Raw genomic sequence first — 22,898 nt, 5'->3', positions numbered from 1 at the left:
CACACCTGTGTGTGTGTCAGGCGATGAGTGGGGAGAACACAGAGTGTGGAAAATGTGTTACACACCTGATGTCATGGTGTGGTTGTGTGTTTGTGTGTGTGTGTGTGTGTGTGTGTGTGTGTGTGTGTGTGTGTGTGTCAGGCGATGAGTGGGGAGAGCACAGAGTGTGTAAAATGTGTAACTCCTGATGTCATGGTGTGTGTGTGTGTGTGTGTGTGTGTCAGGCGATGAGTGGGGGGAGCACAGAGTGTGTAAGATGTGTTTAACACCTGATGTCATGGTGTGTGTGTGTGTCAGGCGATGAGTGGGGAGAGCACAGAGTGTGTAAGATGTGTTTAACACCTGATGTCATGGTGTGTGTGTGTCAGGCGATGAGTGGGGAGAGCACAGAGTGTGTAAAATGTGTTTAACACCTGATGTCATGTTGTGTGTGTGTGTGTCAGGCGATGAGTGGGGAGAGCACAGAGTGTGTAAGATGTGTTTAACACCTGATGTCATGGTGTGTGTGTGTCAGGCGATGAGTGGGGAGAGCACAGAGTGCGCGCCAGTGTCCCTGGCCAGTGAGGACACCCTCTTCATGCTCTACACCTCCGGCAGCACCGGCAAACCCAAGGGCATCGCACACTCTATTGCTGGATACCTTCTCTACGTTGCCACCACCTTCAAGGTCAGAAATAGAGACAATGATGATTAAACATTTCGAAGTTTACGTTAACTTAGCCATAGGCCACCTGTGGCGTTGTGCAATATGACGCGGGTAATGGAGAGAGTGGGTAGATTGAGTGCCGAAAGGGACACCAAGAGGAATAGTGATGAGGGCCCTAAACATGTCACGTACTTGTGAAAAGCGCTTGAATGGAAGGCTACTTCGTTTGGACAAAGCAGCGCTTACTACCTTCAGGTAGTTAACTTGCCTAAGTTTTACAGCCTGTTGCACCGCTGTCATAACTGGAGGCACCTCTGTAGGCAATGTGTCCCTTGAGAACCAGTAGCAGGGGTGGGAGTTCTTCAGTCCTAGACGGATTTCCGTCCCAGGAAGAATTTGGCAACTTTTTTGTTTTGTATGTCGTATTTTCCGGGTCATAAGGCGCGACTTTTTTCCTCGAGTTTGACCCCTGCGCCTTGTATAACGAAGCGCCTAATCCGTGTATGAAATACGAAAAAAATCTAAAGAGACCGCCTGAGTACCAGTCAAACAACTTGTGATAATGCATGTTTCAGCTACTAGGTACTGTCCCTGGCCAAGTTTCCTCTCAAGACATCAAAGAGACAGCCCCATAGGTTAAACTCGGTCACTGACCCTGGTGCAGGAAGTGTTTTCTCTCTCGGATATGACAGGGGAACCACCTCTCATAGCTAAATCTGGGTCATTGACCCCTGGGAAGAAGGTCAGTGTCTATAAACAAGGCAACCCAGCTATCACAATGGACCTGCCTTTGATCTTGATGCACACACAGAGCACACATATTTCCACTCTGTATTCTTCTTTTGATGTGCGGCTTATTTTCATTCTTCGACCGTTTGTTACCGGTATACTTTTTCAATTTTGGTGCGCCCTATCGGCCCCCTGCGCCCAATGGGTGACTGGATTACAATTTTTTTTTTAAAGAAGGGCCTTATGCGCTGTAGCGTCATGTAACCCGGAAAATACGGTACCTCTTTTTGTTAATCCCTGGCAGCTGTTGTTTACACTGGGTTTGTGTGACCCATGTGGTTGTGCCAGGTCAGCCACCTTTCACCATTTCCTAGACCGATCTCAATAAGGTTTTAGTGACATGTAAGGGGGCATCAATGTCATGTCATTTTGGGGAATGTACATGGCATCTTGGTTGCTATCTATTTGAAAACTCGGCTCACCCACATCTTTATATACCCTTCTTGCAGGGATTCAGAGAACTTCAGTGTGCACGTCATGCAGTATCCTTAATACTGAACCTGCTGCATACCTGTTTGAACGCAGGTCGTTACTCATGCCATACCTTTAGAGAAAACTTGCATTCCTGAGAGGGGGGGGGGGGGGGGGAGGGAGGGAGGGGGAGGTTCATAGTAAAAATAATCAATAACAAATTGGATTCAAAATGGGATTTTAAAGGAAGACACACTTTTTTCTGTTTTAGCATGTTTTTGACTATCAGCCTGGAGAGAGGTTTGGCTGTGTGGCGGACATTGGCTGGATTACGGGTCACAGCTATGCTCTGTATGGACCTCTCTGTTGCGGTGCTACTACTCTGCTCTTCGAAAGCAGTCCCATCTACCCTAACCCTGGTAGGTCACAGCCAGCCAGAACAGTCCATCAACAGCAGTGTTATCATTTTTTCTGTGAATTTGCTTGTCGTAAAAATGACTGTGCCCCCTACATATTTTGATAGATGACCTTGTTTATTCTGACCACTGTAGGAATTTGTTTTTGTGAGTCGTAAGTAGAAATATAAGTTACATTGTTTGCGTAGTTATTTAAATTAACTAAAAGCAATTGTACAAAGCAACAGAAGTTATTTAGGTTTGCAGCCATTATGAATCCATTACACAATCACCTGTCTATTGAAGAAAACAGTGTGCACGTCTTGCAGTATCCTTAATACTGAACCTGCTGCATACCTGTTTGAACGCAGGTCGTTACTCATGCCATACCTTTATACTGAACCTGCTGCATATACCTGTTGGAACACATGTCGTAAGTAAATTCTAAGGGGCTTATTGTCCGTCAGGTCTTAATTGCCTATATTGGACATGAATTGGTTTATACGATTCGAGTTTTTACGCCCTCACGGCTTTTGATGTATGCGTGTTTAGGTGGTATCAGCCATCTGCACTTATGGTAGAAATGACCAAGATCTGTAACGTGCCATTGTGGTGACACGGGGGTAGGAGATGGATACCGTCTCTGGGTCTGCACATAAAGTTGACCCGTGTCCGTCCCGGCCCGGATTTGAACCAGCGGCCTTTCGATCACAAGTCCAGTGCTCTACCACCTGAGCTACACATGTCGTTACTCATGCCATACCTTTATACTGAAACTGCTGCATACCTGTTTGAACGCAGGTCGTTACTCATGCCATACCTTTATACTGAACCTGCTGCATATACCTGTTTGAACACATGTCGTTACTCATGCCATACCTTTATACTGAACCTGCTGCATACCTGTTTGAACACAGGTCGTTACTCATGCCATACCTTTATACTGAAACTGCTACACATACCTGTTTGAACACAGGTCGTTACTGGGAGATGGTGCAGCGCCTGCAGCTGAATCATATTTACCTGGCACCCACGTCACTCCGTCTACTGCTGAAGGCCGGTGACTCGTGGGTCAACAAGTATGACCTGTCCTCCCTCAGAACGCTGGGCTGTGGTGAGTACAGTGGAACAAATTTGTCTTACTTAGGCTTAACAAAATCAAGTGAGTTTTTTTCTCTTAGATAATGTTGTCATTCAGAGAACGAAAATTACATGGAAGGTTACAATGGAAAGTTCAGCTTGGGAATGTGCACATGATGTAAAGTTTACCAGAGAAAGTTCAGCTTGGGAATGTGCACATGATGTAAAGTTTACCAGAGAAAGTTCAGCGTGGGAATGTGCACATGATGTAAAGTTTACCAGAGAAAGTTCAGCTTGGGAATGTGCACATGATGTAAAGTTTACCAGAGAAAGTTCAGCTTGGGAATGTGCACATGATGTAACGTTTACCAGAGAAAGTTCAACTTGGGAATGTGCACATGATGTAAAGTTTACCAGAGAAAGTTCAGCTTGGGAATGTGCACATGATGTAACGTTTACCAGAGAAAGTTCAGCTTGGGAATGTGCACATGATGTAAAGTTTACCAGAGAAAGTTCAGCTTGGGAATGTGCATGTGATGTAAAGTTTATGGCTGCTCCGCCTGGCGTCTGGCATTATGGGGTTAGTGCTAGGACTGGTTGGTCCGGTGTCAGAATAATGTGACTGGGTGAGACATGAAGCCTGTGCTGCGTCTTCTGTCTTGTGTGTGTCGCACGTTAAATGTCAAAGCAGCACCGCCCTGATATGGCCCTTTGTGGTCGGCTAGGCGTTAAGCAAACAAACAAACAAATGTAAAGTTTACCAGAGAAAGTTCAACTTGAGATTATGCATGTGATTTAAAATTTACCAGAGAAAGTTCAGCTTGGGAATGTGCATGTGATGTAAAGTTTATCAGAGAAATTAAGTTCAGCTTGAGATTATGCATGTGATTTAAAGTTTACCAGAGAAAGTTCAGCTTGGGAATGTGCACATGATGTAAAGTTTACCGGAGAAAGTTCAGCTTGAGAATGTGCATGTGATATAAAGTTTACCGGAGAAAGTTCAGCTTGAGAATATGCATGTGATATAAAGTTTACCAGAGAAAGTTCAGCTAGGGAATGAGCACATGGTGGGAAGTTTTTCACAGAAAGTTAAGTTTGGAAAATGCATATGTGCACTTGATCCTTTCAGGATGCATTTGTAATTTTTTAAATGTTTTGTTTTGCAGTGGGTGAACCTCTGAACCATGAGGCGTGGGACTGGTACTATGAGGTGGTGGGTCAGAAACGATGTGACGTCATCGACACTTGGTGGCAGACAGGTTGGTATCTATGACATGACGATATACTGCCTTTGTATTGGACACAGAGATGGAAGGATTGTTCTTCATGCATCTGTGTTTCAAATAGCACTGACACATCAGATTACAAATCTTGCCTTCAGCTTGGGAATGTGCAGCTTTTTCATGTAGGCCGTCAACAAATCTGTGCATTAGTTTGGGCAGAGCTGGGTCCAACTGCTCCGTCGCACTAAAATGCAGGCCTGAAACAGCCGTGTAACGCAGTAAGTGGATGTTGTTTTCCTTGTATTCCATCTTACAGAACTTCGTCTGTGTCATATCTCTTTATAACACAATTGTACGACTGAATAGAAGCTTATTTGAGCCGATAGTTGAGTGAGTTGTTTGAATTTCAGAGACAGGAGGGATCTGTATTTCTCCGAAAGTTTAGTAAGTTGTTTTGATTTCAGAGATAGGTGGGATCTGTATATTAATTTCTCCAAGAGTTGAGTGAGTTGTTTGGATTTCAGAGACAGGAGGGATCTGTATTTCTCCAAGAGTTGAGTGAGTTGTTTGGATTTCAGAGACAGGAGGGATTTGTATTTCTCCAAGAGTTGAGTGAGTTGTTTGGATTTCAGAGACAGGAGGGATCTGTATTTCTCCCCGGCCTTCCAGCCCCGGTGCCCATATTGAACCAGGGATGCCCATGAGACCCTTCTTTGGCATCAAGCCCGTCTTGGTCGATGAAAAGGTCAGCTCTTTGTGTCACAGCTTTGTGCCATTATTAAACACTGCATGGTTTAGCTCAACATGATACAGCATCAAGCCTGTCTTAGTCAATGAAAAGGTCAGCTCTTTGTGTCACAACTTTAAGCTTGACCTTAATTGAGCCCTAAGTCGCATTACCGGCACAGTTGGCCTAGTGGTAAGGCGTCCGCCCCATGATCGGGAGGTCGTGGGTTCGAACCCCGGCCGGGTCATACCTAAGACTTTGAAATTGGCAATCTAGTGGCTGCTCCGCCTGGCGTCTGGCATTATGGGGTTAGTGCTACAACTGGTTGGTCCGGTGTCAGAATAATGTGACTGGGTGAGACATGAAGCCTGTGCTGCGACTTCTGTCTTGTGTGTGGCGCACGTTATATGTCAAAGCAGCACCGCCCTGATATGACCCTTTGTGGTCGGCTGGGCATTAAACAAACAAACAAACAAACAAACAAACCCTAAGTCGCATTCGCGAAGTCTTTGTACCAAAAACTCAGTGCTAAAGCTTCGTGCGAAGTATACTTTGCGTAGTCAACTTAGCCCAGTTAAGGACAGGCTTTATGCCATTAACACTGCATGGTTGGCTCAACATGATACATGAGAACCCCACTTTTAAGATGTGCTCAAACATTTTCTTCACAGTGTCACTATTATGGAGGTTACATTAGTGACAGTCTATGAAGAAAATGTCTGAGCACATCTTAAAAGTGAGGTTATCATGTTGAGCTAACCATGCAGTGTTAATGGCATAAAGCCTGTCCTTTCTTTTAAACCCTGAATTTGTGCAGATCTTAACATAAAAGAACCACTGTATTGTACCTTTTTGTGGAAATAATGCTCCAGGCCTTAGGTTAGTCTGGATAAGAAAGTTGTGGGTTTTTGTTGTAAGTTAGTCATGATGTGTTTGTTGTTTGTGTGTCAGAATGAGGAAGTGAATGGAGAAGATGTGTGAGGGGGCGTTGTGTGTGGGAAGCCTGTGTAACTTGTTCATGATGTGTTTGTTGTTTGTGTGTCAGAATGAGGAAGTGAACGGAGATGTGGAGGGGGCATTGTGTGTGGGAAGCCTGTGTAACTTGTTCATGATGTGTTTGTTGTTTGTGTGTCAGAATGAGGAAGTGAACGGAGAAGATGTGGAGGGGGCGTTGTGTTTGGGAAGCTTGTGGCCTGGAATGGCTCGGACCATCTACGGTGACCACCAGCGTTACATCGAAACCTACCTCAAACCATGCCCTGGTTAGTTGCCTGGATTTGTCCTTGCACTATGTGTGTATAAAAATAGATATCCACACTGGTACAGTCCAACCTGTCTCGATCTTAACGGCCACCCAAGGGACCAATCAACATTGCTCGCAAGAGACAGGAGTGGTGGTGGCTTATATGGAAAGGTGAACCATATGGGGTCAAACTTGCCTGGGATTCTTTGGGGAGGTTATTCTGTCCACAATTGTTTGTTATCGACAGGAGGTCGCCAGAGCAGGTTCACCTGTACCTACACCGGCACCTATAATAAGAGGCCCCTGCAATGAGAGGACACTCCCAAGGAAAGGACACCTTTCCTTGTTCTCTATTATCTTTACCAAAATAATTATACAGTTGAGCCTGCCTTGTCCACAACCTCTTGGTAACAATCACCTACCTGTACCAACCAGCACAATGTTTTTCTATATAATTCACCAATTTCCACAGCGACCACCTGTCGGATGAGACGAAAAACTGAGGTCCCTTCGCGTACACTACATTGGGGTGTGCACGTTAAAGATCCCACGATTGACAAAAGGGTCTTTCCTGGCAAAATTGTATGGGCATAGATAAAAATGTCCACCAAAATACCCGTGTGACTTGGAATGATAGGCCGTGAAAAGTAGGATATGCGCCGAAATGGCTGCGATCTGCTGGCCGATGTGAATGCGTGATGTATTGTGTAAAAAAATTCCATCTCACACGGCATAAATAAATCCCTGCACCTTGAATATGTGCGCGATATAAATTGCATAAAACAAAAATAAAAAATAAAAATAAATCCCTGCGCTTAGAACTGTACCCACGGAATACGCACGATATAAGCCTCATATTGATTGATTGACTTTAGGTGGCTCCCTTGTGTGGTCGTTATAGACAGGTTTGACTGTAGCTGTGGTGCGAGCTAGGCTGCCTGCAATGTAGGGACACTCTTTCGGAGGCAGGTACCACTGTATGTAGTTTGTGCTGTGTTCTTTGGTTTGTGTCCATGTCTTATTGTTAATGGCTGTTTCAAATTGTTTCCACACATTTTCTGTTTAGGATTTGTGTTTTATAGGGGTTGACACAGTTTATTCAGGCTAGTGTTTCTCAATCATAATGCATGTCCCCGAGTACGCTAGTACTTGGGCTCAGCAGACTTTAATTGTGTGTCTGTCTGTCTGTCTGTCTGGACTTAACAGCTTATTGCTGGGAAACTACTGGGCGCAGTTCGTTCAAAAGTTGATACACTAACTTGATAATAGGTCCGATTGATCGTATTAAAACTTCATAATGTTACCTGGGACCTAAATGCGAAATAATCCACAAAAACGACTCTTGGCGGTGGGCGCAATTCGCGGTGGGATAGAACTGCTGTTCGGCTAATAGAACAGCCAGGCTTTGCGTGCGTGTGCCACTTCGCAAAAGAACAGCCAGCCAGCCAGCGACACCAGGCTTCGCGTGCTACGCGACCTGAACGAGCAAAGTTAGCAGTCTAGGCATTTGAGTTCACTGGCAAAATTGTCAGAGTTGGTGGCTTGGTGGAAAGCACGTCCGCCTATGGCCAAAGTGATCCGGGTTCGATTCCCGGCATGGGCGGTCTATTTTTTTATTTTTATTTTATTTTTAATTCTTGTTTACTATTGTTTATTATGAACGTTTTAATGTTTTATTTTACTCTAATAATTTTTTTAATTGTGTAAAATAAATAAATATATATATATATATTTTTTTTAAATCCACGTGCACAAGACAAAAACTTTCATACTGGGGGAGCGAGCCAGTCTGAAGAGTACTCGGGTCCAGCGCGAGCGTTTTTTATTAAAGGCTGCCATATACATAGCGTTCATTAATTAATTCATATTGTTTACATGTGCCAATAATGTTATAAAACTGTACCTAAGGGGATATAATAGCGATTGGCTGTAGCTTTCGAACACAGAAAAAATTATTTCAGTATTGCAAAGTGGTGTTGATAGTGTCGAATGTAAACAGAACAGTCTCAAAGTGAAAGTGGATGTTTTCCGGAAATTGCGAAGTTAACAAGAATACAGAAAAGCGCGCTTTCCTGCTTTGCACAATACGCTACCGTGCTAATCTGGCGTGTCAATATCACTATGTTTTGCACGTGGAAGGTGAGCGATTTCCTTCTCGCGGGGATTGACGAAGCTGTACTGTCTGTGTTGACGGTCTAAAAATAGCCCAAGTCCTGGAGAACTGTTGCTAAACATAGCAATAAATAATTAATTATTTCTCGTAATTGGTAAGGACTTCAAACCTAAAACTTTGCAGGAAGCTTAATTTATACATCCCCGCAACGATGGGAAAAGCCCTGGAAGTAATTAAACTAATTAAATAGGACTATATGTCAGCCTTTAAGGATCAACAACAAGCTCAAGCTTATGGTGGTGACCCTGGTGGCTTTAACTAGGGTGCGGTCATGAATCATACCAGTATGGCTATGTTTATGAATAACTTCAGCGTATTTTGCACACTTGTGCAGGCTTGAACTTGAGTGTATTTTCCATACATGTCTGTGCAGGCCTGTACTACACGGGTGATGGCGCTCACAGACACAAAGGCGGTAACTACCAGATCACCGGGCGTATGGACGATGTCGTCAATGTCACAGGACACCGGCTAGGTACTGCCGAACTGGAGGACATTATGGTGAGACCGAAATTCACTTCAACAGAATATGATCTGAGAAACAAAGATACAGCAGTCCCTCTCATGAACGGACACCCTTGGGACATAGCAAAACTGTCCGTACATTGCAGGTGTCCGGTCACGGGAGGGGTGACCACACCACCCCCTCCCCCATACACTCACACAGAGACACACAAACAACAGGATTGAGTCTATGCTAATCACTTCTTCTGGCTACTAAACAATAACAATAAACTCCTAATACTTCTTTAAACGTTCTGTAAAAATGATTTGTATGAAAAGTGTTGAAAAGAAGAGATAAAATAAATCCTCAAGGCAGTGAACACACTCACCATGCACTGACATACGAAAGCAGCCACACAAACACAGCACAGAGGAGCGTAGGCAGATGCTTTGCAAGAATAAGCTTGAAAACCAGTTTGAATAAATAGCAGCAGATAGAGCTGCATGTCATAAGCATATAATTTATTTTCTTCTTGTCTGGCTTTATTGACTGCATGCCGATCATGTGGCATGGCAGTGACTTTTCACTCTTCAGTCGGAAATACACTGTACATAACATTAACACAGCTCCCACTCTCCCTCACTAATGCCTATACCCCAAGCCGTGACAACTGATGCTTGGAAATTGTGTGGAAGAGTACACCTCTCTATTTCTCTTCAATGCTCTTCCTGCTGACAAGCAGTGACACCGGACACCCCACAGAGTTTAGCCAGCTACCCCTCCACCCCCCCTCCCTTTCTCTCACTCCCTCCAGCCATGTACTGTTTGGGGCTGTGGCCAGAGAGGCCAGCTGCACTGTTCACTCAGAGCAAATTTTAACCAGTTGACTGTGTCGTAACTTTTGACAAAGCAAGACAACTGAAGGGTCCACAGATTAGGCAACCGACTCACTGGTCAAGGCTGAGGGGAAACAAGAGTATCTTGTCAATCAGTGAAAGAGGTTACACACAGACACACGATGCTGAGAACTGTGGCCGGTTTTTCACTCTCTTTCGCTCAGGACCTTCATCGACTGTGGTTTCTGTTGTTTACGTCCAACAGACAAGAATAAAGAGCACAGTGCAGTTTTATGTTGGCATCTTCGCATGTACTCCACTCCTGACCAAAACTACCCCCCCTCCTGATGGGTACAGGTGCACTCAAGTTACCAGTGACTGTCGTCACGCCATTGCGGCAGTGATCTTTGTACCAAGAGCCGGACTGCTCTGTTATCGATTTTGTTGTGGTGAAAATTTGACGATGGTCTGTCCGTACATTGGAGGTATGACCTGCTGTTGGGACCGAAAATGAGTGTCCGCGTCCACGTTTTGCAGGTGTCCGTTTAAGGGGGGGCAAATATAGAAGGAAAACACTCCGTGCCGAGCAAATGTGTCCGTACATGTCAGGTGTCCGCTCACGCCGGGGGCCGTACATTGCAGGGACTGCTGTAGATATTGGCTATACTTAGAGCGCTTACGTCCCTTTGTTTCTTGGATGTTATCAGTTGCATATGACCTAATATTTGGTTTGATTTTCAACACCAGGCTGCCAAATATATGATGTCATATTCTGGTAGCACTGCCAATACAAGTCTGTGCCATGGTTATACATTACAGGGCTAGCACTACCCGTACATTCTGGCACCAATCCCATATTGGTATTCAGAGATAAGGCTTATGTATTTTCGGGACAATAAGGCGCTTCGTTGTAAAAAGCGCAACCCCCACTTTTAAGATTTAAATGAGAAAAATCCACGATTAAAATGAGAAAAAATCCACACAGGCGCTTTCGGTGTATTGGCCGCAAGTCAAAGGAATTGTACAGAGTGGAAATAGTACGTTTTCTCCAGAATGTGCGGTGGGATCAAAGAGTCGCATTCTCTGAGCTGTTTGGCCTTGTGACCTCAGGTCATTGACCATATTTTCAGCTGAGACCAGCTGCCTACCCTAGTTTACAGACACTGACCTTCTGACCCCCGGGTCAATCACCGAGTTTCTACTATGAGACCGACGGCTTTGATGCCTGAGATGAAACTTTGTCCAGGTCATGGAAGCAGAAAAAGGTGTAAAAGTTGAGGAAAAAGTTGTGCCTTATATATACCGAAAGTACGGTACTGTTTATATAATGCACCCCCATGTAACTGTTTCACTGGATGCCACAGGACACCCATCCTGACGTAGCGGAGTCGGCAGTGGTCGGCTTTCCTCACGACATCAAGGGCGAAGGTGAGACATGTCCAGTTTTTTAAAACCGGAAAATCAGGTTTCTTAAAGTAAAACTTTGTAAAACAAAATGTGTGTGTGGTTTGGATGGTTCATAGAGGCAAAATGTGTATTATTTTATCATTTATTAATATACATTTTGGTACCAGGAGAGGCTGTCCTTTGCCCCTGCCGCCGTGGACCCTGCAGGCCTTTCAGGTTTTTCACTTGTTTTTGTGTGTTCGCCCTGTCCACACCAACATACACTTCCACGGCCAACTTCTCCATTGTTCACACATTTCATTTAACCATCATCATGCCAGCCATCACACATCTCTTCAGGCGTTGACGTGGAATAATTGCTTTTTTTGACACCCCTGAGTACAGTGGAACCCCCCCTTTTATGACCTCCAAAAATCTAGGGCGGGGATGTAGCTCAGTCGGTAGCGCGCTGGATTTGTATCCAGTTGGCCGCTGTCAGCGTGAGTTCGTCCCCACGTTCGGCGAGAGATTTATTTCTCAGAGTCAACTTTGTGTGCAGACTCTCCTCGGTGCCCGAACACCCCCCGTGTACACGCAAGCACAAGACCAAGTGCGCACGAAAAAGATCCTGTAATCCATGTCAGAGTTCGGTGGGTTATAGAAACACGAAAATACCCAGCATGCTTCCTCCGAAAACAGCGTATGGCTGCCTAAATGGCGGGGTAAAAACGGTCATACACGTAAAAGCCGTGGGAGTTTCAGCCCATGAACGAACAAACAAACCTCCAAAAATCTGAGCAAATCAGGTCTTGAAAAGGGGAAGTCTTAAGATGGGGGTAAATTTACACAGGCTATGAACAGGAAATCAACAAAACTAAGGTCTTAAAAGGGAGGAAGTCTTAAAATGGGGGTAAATTTACAGAGGCTATGAACAGGAAATCAACAAAACTAAGGTCTTAAAAGGGAGGAAGTCTTAAATTGGGGGTAAATTTACAGAGGCTATGAACAGGAAATCAACAAAACTAAGTTCTTAAAAGGGAGGAAGTCTTAAATTGGGGGTACATTTACAGAGGCTATGAACAGGAAATCAACAAAACCAAGGTCTTAAAAGGGAGGAAGTTTTAAATTGGGGGTAAATTTACAGAGGCTATGAACAGGAAATCAACAAAACTAAGGTCTTAAAAGGGAGGAAGTCTTAAAATGGGGGTAAATTTACAGAGGCTATGAACAGGAAATCAACAAAACTAAGGTCTTAAAAGGGAGGAAGTCTTAAAATGGGGGTAAATTTACAGAGGCTATGAACAGGAAATCAACAAAACTAAGGTCTTAAAAGGGAGGAAGTCTTAAAATGGGGGTAAATTTACAGAGGCTATGAATAGGAAATCAACAAAACTAAGGTCTTAAAAGGGGGGAAGTCTTAAATTGGGGGTAAATTTACAGAGGCTATGAACAGGAAATCAACAAAACTAAGTTCTTAAAAGGGAGAGTCTTAAAATGGGGGTAAATTTACAGAGGCTATGAACAGGAAATCAACACAACTAAGGTCTTAAAAGGGAGAGTCTTAAAATGGGGGTAAATTTACAGAGGCTATGAACAGGAAATCAACAAAACTAAGTTCTTAAAAGGGGAAGTCTTAAATTGGGGGGTCTTAAAAGGAAGCTTCAACTGTTATCAGGAGAGTCTTGCTCTTAGGAATGAGCAGTGTTAGGCTGTTTGGCAGGCCGGACGGCTGGCCATAGACAAACATTTTAACATTGGGGTTATCTTGGAAGTTTTTGAAGTTAAAGCTTAATGAAACATTGCACACTTCTAGGGTTTGATGATCTCGACATGAAACCAGTTTGGTTGACCCTTGTCAAATTTTGGGGTGACAGTGGTGTCATGTCTGCATGGTTCCTAAAAACTCAACATTGAGGATTTCTCTGATGTTTTTGAAGATAAGCCTCCAAATTTCACACACTTGTATGTATATTGCTGATCTTAAGACATATGACACAACTTTGGCATGTTTTGGTCAAATTTCAAGGTCACAACCTGAAAATGTTTGCTGGAGAAGATGAATCACCACTAAACATATCCACTGAGCTAACAAGGAAATAAATCTCCACTTCATCAAAATATGATGTCATTGTTTGATTTGACCTCACAGTCGAGTGTCTCGGGTAATTTAGTCTTGGTTTGAATACATGTGCTGCAGACGTAAGAGTTTATAAGTTATAATGTACAAAAGTACAGTAAATCTGTGTAGTAATGCAGCAAGACTTTGCTTTAAATTTAATAAGCTAGTTCATTATTCAGAATTCACACTCACAGAGCAATTCTCATTTTTCTTGACAGTCTTTTTATTTCGGTGTTATACTTCTGTGGACCTGCTGTAATGATCTCTGATTTTTTTTCCATCAGGGATATTTGCCTTTGTGGTGCTGAAAGAAGGGGTGAAGCACTCTCATGACGACATTGCTCAAGCCTTGAGAGCGGCAGTCAAACAGGGAATCGCCAGCTATGCGCAGCCCGACTTTATTCTGGTCAGATTTCACAATCGTTTTATTGAGTCACTTGAGAAAAAGTGACTCTATGTAATCGGTCAGTGTTAGTCTGTCCGGCCGGCTGGCCGGCCGGCCGGCCGTCCGTAGACACCACCTTAACGTTGGACTTTTCTCGGAAACTATCAAAGCGATCGGGCTCATATTTTGTTTAGTCGTGACCTCCAATGACCTCTACACTTTAACGATGGTTTCGTTGACCTTTGACCTTTTTCAAGGTCACAGGTCAGCGTCAAAGGAAAAATTAGACATTTTATATCTTTGACAAAGTTCATCGGATGTGATTGAAACTTTGTAGGATTATTCTTTACATCAAAGTATTTACATCTGTAGCCTTTTACGAACATTATCAGAAAAACAAGGGAGATAACTAGCCTTTTCTGTTCGGCAACACACAACTTAACGTTGGGCTTTTCTCGGAAACTATAAAAGTGACCGGGCTCAAATTTTATGTGAACGTGACTCATTGTGTTGTGAATAGCAATTTCTTCCTGTCCATCTGATGCCTCATATAATATTCAGAACTGCGAAAGTGACTCGATCGAGCGTTTGCTCTTCTTGTTTGTTGTCCTTTTGATGATGGCATTTGTATGCGGATCCACATAAATACCCTTTTTCTATCAATGAAATGCAAAATTAAAAAAGTTGAGATAATCAGTGACCAAACGTCATTATTCGAAAGCAGCGGTGAGTCAAAACTAAAAATGCCTGTCCAGAAGGAATACATTTTAGCCTTTGATATTCAGACTTGTTGAAAGTTGAGTTCTTCTTATTCATTTTTCCCTCCTTTTTGTTTTAGATGTTTTCTTCTGTGTTCAGATACACTTGAGAATGTTACAATTTATGAAATTCATGCACTGTAAGCATATTACCCCACACCCTACACTATAGTGTAGTCATATGTAACTGACAGGAAATGGTTTGAATGGATTTTGTGCTTCCATCTGTGCAATTTTGTGTGCCTGCATGTAAAGGTGTGCTAGAATTGGAAATAAAATAAGAATTAAAAAACTCCGCTGTTTTTTCAGTTTACCAATGGACTGCCTTGGACACGGTCAGGCAAAATCATGCGGCGGATTCTGCGGAAGATCGCATCCAACCAGGCTGACGAGCTGGGAGATGTGTCAACGCTGGCAGACCCCTCTGTGGTTGAAGGCATTGTGAAAGGCTACAAAGCGCTTCATTCGGCTTCCAAATAGCCAGGCACTTCACTTTACATGCTGTCATGGATTGCTGAATACGACCAGCCCAAGATCGAGTGTCTAACTCAGCGGATGCACGTGCAGATTTCAGGCTTGTGTCTGGTTTTTGTGTGTCGGAAAACTTGATAAAGTTCGTGTCCTGTTATTGCGTGGGTTTGTGTTTGAAATCAACTGATAACTCAGTTTGACTGCCAATGTCAAATGTGACCCTCCACCACAAAATGAGTTGCATGTCACCTCGCGCGGTTCTGCGCTAGGCTTAATATAAGTCCGGGGAGTGTATGGTAACAGTGTGAGGGTCACCTTAGTCACAGGCTTATAACTCAAACAGTTTTCGCTCTTTTCTAAAACGGTTTTCACCATTGAATAGAGCATAAAAAACTCTTTAGGAAAATGTAAAAATATGAAAATCATGCAAAGGTGACATGCGACTCATTTCGTGGTGGAGGGTCACAAATAGTAGTGATTTATGCAGAGTTAGAATCTTTAGAAAGAGAAAAAGTGTTGGACTTAAATAAAAAGTATAATAAAGCATTCGAGATACAAAGCATTTATTCAGGTGTTATACACATGTACTGAAAACTGTCAGTCAGATGTAAAGGAAGAATTTCAAAGTTTTTTTTGCTAAGTTTATAGACTCTTTCAGAAATCGGATCCTTTAGGTGAATGCCAAATTCATCAAAGAAGAATTAAATTCTTATACATGTATGCAAAACCTAAACTTTGCCTGCATGGCATGAATACTAGTTTGAAAATTGCGATAAAGTGTCGATCTCCGTAAGCTGCATTATCTGCTAAATTGATGAATTAGCATAGTCATGATTAACAGTTGATTGAGATTGGTGGTTTAACTCATTGTCTCCCAGGTACGGATATATCCGTATCCACTCATATGGCTCTTTTTGACCATGCAGGTACGGATATATCCGCTCAGACTGTTAGCTTCAGTCGCCTCATGTAACGTCCATCTAACGCCTGCATTCCAGCGTGTTGATACACAGTTACTACACAGTTACTACACTTCTGAGTGACGTGCTGCAGCACAGCTGGTCTCGCCTAAAAAAAACCTTGGTCAACATAGGTGGGGTAGAAAGTGTTAAGTTATGCTGGTCTGCATTTCAGAACAGTTAAGAAACAAGAAACGGTGAATGGGCCAGTTCTGCAGACTGGAATATTATCCAGCTGCACACTTGCCTTATCAATCATTTGTGGGAAACACCTGAAAAAAAAAATCTCAGGTTTTGTCAAAACAAAACAACAATATTGGTTTACGGTCAGTATAGTGCATGAGATTTGCAAGAGAATGACTTTTGGGAACCATTTTAACTAACAGAATATGCAGCTACAATCAACGAATCTTAATAATTGTTAGTGATGCCTTGTGATTCTACACGGTTTTTTGTTGTACGTCTTCTTTATTACCATACTATTGCATTATCATCATTTTGTCAACTGAATGTTAAAATAACAGAGACCTTTGAAATTATATAGTCCAATGGAGAGAAACTTGTTCAGTAATGCAGGTAACATGTAACTATATAATGGATACAAGTAAACAAACTAAACATTTTAACGAAACAGAACTTTGAGTTGTCTATATTTTGTGTCTATTTGGAAAATCAGTGGTATGTATGCGACATTAATCTTGTATACATTGTATTAGAAATAGAAATTGACTGTGAGGTTTGGGGGGAAAGTGTACTCTGGTATTTTTTTTAAATGTATGCACACCTAGGTTTGTAGGTTTGTTTTTGCATGAACCTGATGTAATTCAAATCGTGTATGCACATTTCTCTAGCTAAATTTTTTTATGAGAAAAATTGGGTTGATGAGACAAGTATGCAATTAGCTAAGATCGTATTGCATTTTGTATTCCTTTAACTGCTTCTGTATAGTTGTAGCGTGCAGATATTTCTCGTCTACTCTCTTTGCCAAGACCAAAAAGAAGGATTCCTTATGTCGTCTGTCATATGAGCGTTGATGCGTTGAGCTGTCGTTATGCGCCATACATGGCCCAGCTCATCCGGCTTCAGCGTGTTTTTATATCGGAGTGGTCCTTCTCCTAGACTGGTGGCTTTACAGGGCTGTCGAGTCCAGTCTACCCGGCTATTTGGCCATAGCTGGCTGGTTTGTTTATCTGAGGTGACCTTCCCCAGGGCTAGAACTTAAGATGCGGCTCTTGGTCGCATGATGCTCCCGTCATTGGAGACCTGGGGTATTTCTTGAGTGTAACAGTGCCACCTGTTACCCCGCCCCATCCTGTTGGAAGCACCGCCAGTTGGTCCGCGACTGCTTATTCGTCCTGGCAAGCCTGGCTTATTTCGCAGCTAACCTCCATATCTGAAGGCCATCTCACTATCCGCCACCTGTGAACGCGCCTGGTTGGGGGTGGTCGCCCCTACTGTCCCAGGGGATTCCTTATGTGACAGGGTGATGCAGTAGTCCCCCTTGTCACGGGCATAACTCTGCATTGACGGAGTTGTCTCCCTGCCAAACCGTGAGCTATTAATAGTAGCTCAACGATTTTGGTAATTTGGAGGGAGGCACACCCGTGAAATGTGGAGTGGCTGTTTGTGATGGGGTCTGGCTGATGTTGTCACCTTGTATGCTTTTGAGAACCTTTGGGTACCCATAGCAGTTTGTGTTGGGCTATTAGATTAGCTCTAAAATTCTCAACCCTGTTTGAGTGCATGGCTTTGCCCCCAAAGGTGATTGTTGTGCTGTGTGCACTCAGTTACACTAACGAAATTTGTGTTTGATATTTGTCAATGAAATAGTATATATCACAGGTTTATATTCATGCAGGGGAAATAGTGTTTCGGTGGTGGGATATATCATGAATTATTTCTGTTATATGCTGAGATATATGTTGAGAAAAGTCATGGATATAATCGTTATGAGCCTGCGGATGGTGCACTAAAATGGTAATAGATGGGTTCATATACCCACTGCATGATAACTTGATTGGCATTATCCCATGTCTGAGAAGTATGTAAGAATATGAATGACAATAATCTTATCAAGTGATAGTTTTCTTATTTCTGCATGTTGTCTTGTTCTGGGCGAAAGCCATATGTGAGCATTGAGAGGGACGTATAATGTGTAGATATCATTGAGAGGGACGAATAATGTGTAGATATTGATAAGTGTGGGTGCTAGCACTGTTTGAAATCTGCAGACAGCTTTGTTAAAATCTGACGATACTTTTCACTTGTAACCTTCAGATACTTTTCCCCACATCAGCACTAGTATGTGTGCTGGACCGATGCTGTCGAGACTGATCTAGTCCTCCCTTGATCTGATCCTTAAAACTATGACTCAGACTGGAATATGCTATGACCATGACATATTGTTCTTACTTTTTCCACCACTGCCATTTTTGCAGTTTACCAACCATTGTTGCCTTGCGAAAGTTACATTTGGCAGCTCGTGATTGATGCTGAGCTTACATTGTTAGCCTTGCGAAAGTTACATTTGGCAGCTCGTGATTGATGCTGAGCTTACATTGTTAGCCACGCTAAGAAGCTTGACAAGAAGTCGACCCTTGTCAGATCACTTAAAGGTACTATGCACCTTCCTGTCTGCGAAATTAATCGTACACCACAACAGATCTGTTCAGGCTTTTGCATGGGATGAGAGCATCCTTCCATTTGAACACATACCAAAAATCAACAGCCCCAGGCTGCTTTCTGTTTAGAGTGGGAACTTTTGCTGAATTAATTTTGCAGATTGACAGTTAGATAATTAATTCTCCACAAAAGAATCCAACTCTGCGCAGGCTGTTGATGTTTGGTATGTCTCCAAGTGAAAAGTTGCTCTTGTTCAATGTCATTATTTGTGGCTTGGAACATTACGTAAAAATGGAGAACTGGTGACTCCCGGGGCGGGGATGTAGCTCAGTCGGTAGCGCGCTGGATTTGTATCCAGTTGGCCGCTGTCAGCGTGAGTTCGTCCCCACGTTCGGCGAGAGATTTATTTCTCAGAGTCAACTTTGTGTGCGGACTCTCCTCGGTGTCCGAACACCCCCGTGTGTACACGCAAAGCACAAGACCAAGTGCGCACGAAAAAGATCCTGTAATCCATGTCAGAGTTCGGTGGGTTATGGAAACACGAAAATACCCAACATGCTTCCTCCGAAAACGGCGTATGTCTGCCTAAATGGCGGGGTAAAAAACGGTCATACACGCAAAATTCCACTCGTGCAAAAAACACGAGTGTACGTGGGAGTTTCAGCCCACGAACGCAGAAGAAGAAGAAGAAGAAGGTGACTCCCGACTCATGTGGAGAAGGGTGGAAATGCTAGCATAGTAACACAGACCTGGGAACCCAAACGATTTCGCCATATGTTGTACGCATGATTGTCTAGAATACGAAGCAGTAAGGTCAATGGAAAAAAATACGAAGAAAATTCCTAGACTACTTTTCTTCACAAGTGCATTCCAAAGTCAATCCAGTATTTTGACACATGATTACAATTTTTGTCAGTAAACATAATGAAAGAAGCATTTGTTTTAAACGTTTTGGTAAATTTAATTAACTGAGATGTTTGGCATTCTTAATAAGGAGGTTCCACTGTTGATGCTTTAGCTTCAATCACTAGATGTGGTTAGAAGCTCGTCATGAAATTTTTTCACAATAAGTGATTTTATGGGTGGTGGTATAAAATAGTATATGTAGATAAAGTATGTATAGTTGCGGAGAGAACATAGATGATACTGGATGTGGAATAGGTGCATGGGTCTGACGGAATACACTTTGTTTCAAAAATCACAAATTGGTCGGATTGAAAGTGTACCTGTGGTTTTATTCGAGATTGGATTCCATTCAACTTTCAACTTGTTCATAGAAGGGGGCTTTAAACAGGGTTATCAGAACATATATATGGTTATTTCATCAAGCCTGCTTGATGTTGAATTTACCTTTACTTCATAAATGAATGTCCCTCTACCAATAAAATACATTTTAGTTGGCCAGTATTTGATTGCATTTATACTTCCTTTTAAACAAAAATTAAATGACAAACTGTTTTCTTGAGTCTTCCAGTGATCAACAGTGCATTATATTCGTGCAAGATTTTGAACGTGTTTTTGCTTGCAAGGTCTGTATTGAAACTTAAAGGCTGACATTGTCCTATTTAATTACTTCCAGGGCTTTTCCCATCGTTGCGGGGATGTATAAATTAAGCTTCCTGCAAAGTTTTAGGTTTGAAGTCCTTACCAATTACGAGAAATAATTAATTCTTTATTTGCTATGTTCTCCAGGACTTGGGCTATTTTTAGACCGTCAACACAGACAGTACAGCGTCGCCAATCCCCGCGTGAAGGAAATCGCTCACCTTCCACGTGCAAAACGTAGTGATATTGACACGCCAGATTAGCGCGGTAGCGTATTGTGCTAAGCAGGAAAGCGCGCTTTTCTGTATTCTTGTTAACTTTGCAATTTCCGGGAAACATCCACTTTCACTTTGAGACAGTTTTGTTTACATTTGACACTATCAAAACCACTTTGCAATACTGAAATAATTTTTTCTGTGTTCGAAAGCTACAGCTAATCGTTATTATATCCCTTTAGGTACAGTTTTATAACATTATTGGCACATGTAAACAATAGGAATTAATTAATGAATGCTACGAAAAGGGCAGCTTTTAAGTATGACATATTTGTTGTTGTTGTTGCCATTTTGTGATGTGTTTGAACTGAACTTTTCTTGCTGCTAATTAGGTCTTTAAACGTAACTTAGTTGCAGTTAAAAGTTACTTTCTTGATCCAAAGACTTGATTGTTTATCTCTCGGGGATCTGCTCAGCATTGCTGATTATTTTTGCTCACAGTGTTTTCTTCAACATTATTCCGTGTCTGCAGCTAAAAGTAACAAGAACAACGACAGAGCAGCTAGCCTGTGTCAAGGGAGATGAATCGCTGATTGTTCATGTATCAAAATAGAAATGTATGTTTTTGTCCAGTGCAAATTTGCGAAGAATTGTGTTTCTAATCAAATATTTGCTCAAGCTATACGTACTGTCTTGTTCATGTAGGCTGTGCATGAATGATTATTAATTTCCTTCAAGGATTACTTTGTAAGTACAAAGTATTTCTTTTTAATTCATTGTCTTGTTTATCATAATGTGAAGTAATCAATTATGTACGGAATGTGATTTCAGTCTATAGTCAAAGTTCACGTTGTGATTGTGTATATCAAAAGGGATTTATAAGAGTTGCGCACTTTTACTGTTTGGGTTTTTGCTCAGGTGTGTGTGATTTTAGAACTGTTGTGATGCAATAAACCACAGATCACTGTTATGAACTTGTTGAGAAATAAAATGTGCAACATTTCTCATTGATTATGAAAGGAATCAGATATGTTAACTTTGGACAAATGACATGCCTGTTGAATCGACATTTTTTACACTTGTCAGTTGCATTTGTTATTATTCACTTTACAGCTTCTTTATTTGTTAAGGTGTTAAAACTAGATTTTGTGTGTGCATGCAATGTTAACCACAAACCTTTCCTTTCTTGTTTCCAAACTTGATGGAAATTGAATTAGCATTAATGTTGAAAGATACTTTACTACTTTACTTTTATACTGTGATTATGTGATAGATGCATGCTGCTATTAATACTGTCTGTATTACACAGGCATGGGAATTGTCTGCGAAATCCCGGATTTCCGCGAAAAGGAAATTACGTTTCAGCGAAAATAAAAAATTGTCCGCGACAAAAAAAAGGTAAATTAAATTATATGTTTACTATTGTCTCTCTATCCATTATTTGTTTATGCGAGAACTATCAAAATATTGGTCTAAAATGCTAAAATTCATTTTCTTCCGGGGGAATAGTATATGTACATTTTGCCCCCCTGGTCCCCCCAACGGACTGCCCCTGTACCCCGCCGGGGCCTATAGGCGGCCCCTGGACCTCGGCCTATTTTCAGAGTTTTTTAATTTTTGGAATTCCCATGCCTGATTACAGAGTTCTTTCTTCTTCTTCTTTTTATTTTTATTTTTTACCTTGGAAGGCATCTGGACTTATATCTTTCATCGTGCTGTGCATCTTTTTAAATATTTAGAAAGTTGTTTCCAAACATGTGAATGAAAGGCTTTTTTTCAAGAAGGTGTCAGCATTTAAACATGTTTTTTACTCGAGCATTGCATGGTGCTTGTCTTACATTATTGGAGCAACCGTTGTGATGCATTAATTAAACCAGCGCACAAAATGCAAGTGTTAACCTCAGTAAGTTGAAATGCACAAGTCTAACAATGTTCTATAGCACGGCATATGTTATGTATGTATGACTGTATCAATGCATAATCAGCTAGAATCAAGTAAAAGACTATGTACACGGTCATTTTTGTGTTCTTTGTTTTTGTCATCAGCAAGGATATTTCAAGTAGATGAAGCAGAGAGTCTTTTATCTAAAGATCTTGTTTAAAAGTATAGGAGTTGTTCGGACCTCCACCCTCAAAAAACAACAACAGATTTTTTGATAAGTACAATGTATATAGATATACAGGTATGTGTGGGTTTCTTCTCTCAAGGTTTTCTTGGGGTGCCATTTAAAAAAATGTAAAATGTTAGTTGTATTCCCAATGATGAAAAATGTAAAAATAATTATGTAATCAAAGCTGATCCACTTTTTTGGTAGGGCAGCAGCTCACTCCAGCAGGTTTTCTATCCAGATAGCCAAAGACCCTTAGTCTCTCTTGAGAATGTCACATGATATATGAGTGATACCTATTCCTAGCGAAGATGGAGGTATCTATACTGTAATCAACTTGAGAAATGTTCATGCTGATAATA

At 42.0% G+C, this 22,898-nt stretch overlaps 1 protein-coding gene across 2 annotated transcripts in view; it reads left to right on the top strand.

Annotated features, from left to right (window-relative positions):
- Window positions 1-22,898, top strand: part of LOC138952735 (acetyl-coenzyme A synthetase 2-like, mitochondrial) — a 38,469-nt gene that overhangs the window by 4,479 nt on the left and 11,092 nt on the right. Inside the window, exons 5-14 of one of the 2 annotated variants that reach the window (XM_070324451.1) lie at window positions 515-667; window positions 2,118-2,265; window positions 3,218-3,355; window positions 4,488-4,580; window positions 5,177-5,289; window positions 6,407-6,533; window positions 9,061-9,188; window positions 11,333-11,396; window positions 13,758-13,879; window positions 14,926-22,444. In XM_070324451.1, the coding sequence (XP_070180552.1) occupies window positions 515-667; window positions 2,118-2,265; window positions 3,218-3,355; window positions 4,488-4,580; window positions 5,177-5,289; window positions 6,407-6,533; window positions 9,061-9,188; window positions 11,333-11,396; window positions 13,758-13,879; window positions 14,926-15,096 (1,257 nt within the window). In that variant the 3' untranslated portion in view covers window positions 15,097-22,444. Of the gene's footprint in view, window positions 1-514; window positions 668-2,117; window positions 2,266-3,217; window positions 3,356-4,487; window positions 4,581-5,176; window positions 5,290-6,406; window positions 6,534-9,060; window positions 9,189-11,332; window positions 11,397-13,757; window positions 13,880-14,925; window positions 22,445-22,898 lie in introns of those variants that run through there. The other variant, XM_070324452.1, reaches the window with a different exon arrangement.

Source organism: Littorina saxatilis, linkage group LG17 (assembly GCF_037325665.1).
Source record: "Littorina saxatilis isolate snail1 linkage group LG17, US_GU_Lsax_2.0, whole genome shotgun sequence".
Lineage (NCBI taxonomy): Eukaryota > Metazoa > Mollusca > Gastropoda > Littorinimorpha > Littorinidae > Littorina > Littorina saxatilis.
The sequence above is the reverse complement of the archived record's forward strand: the minus strand, read 5'-3'. Positions and strand labels throughout refer to the sequence as shown.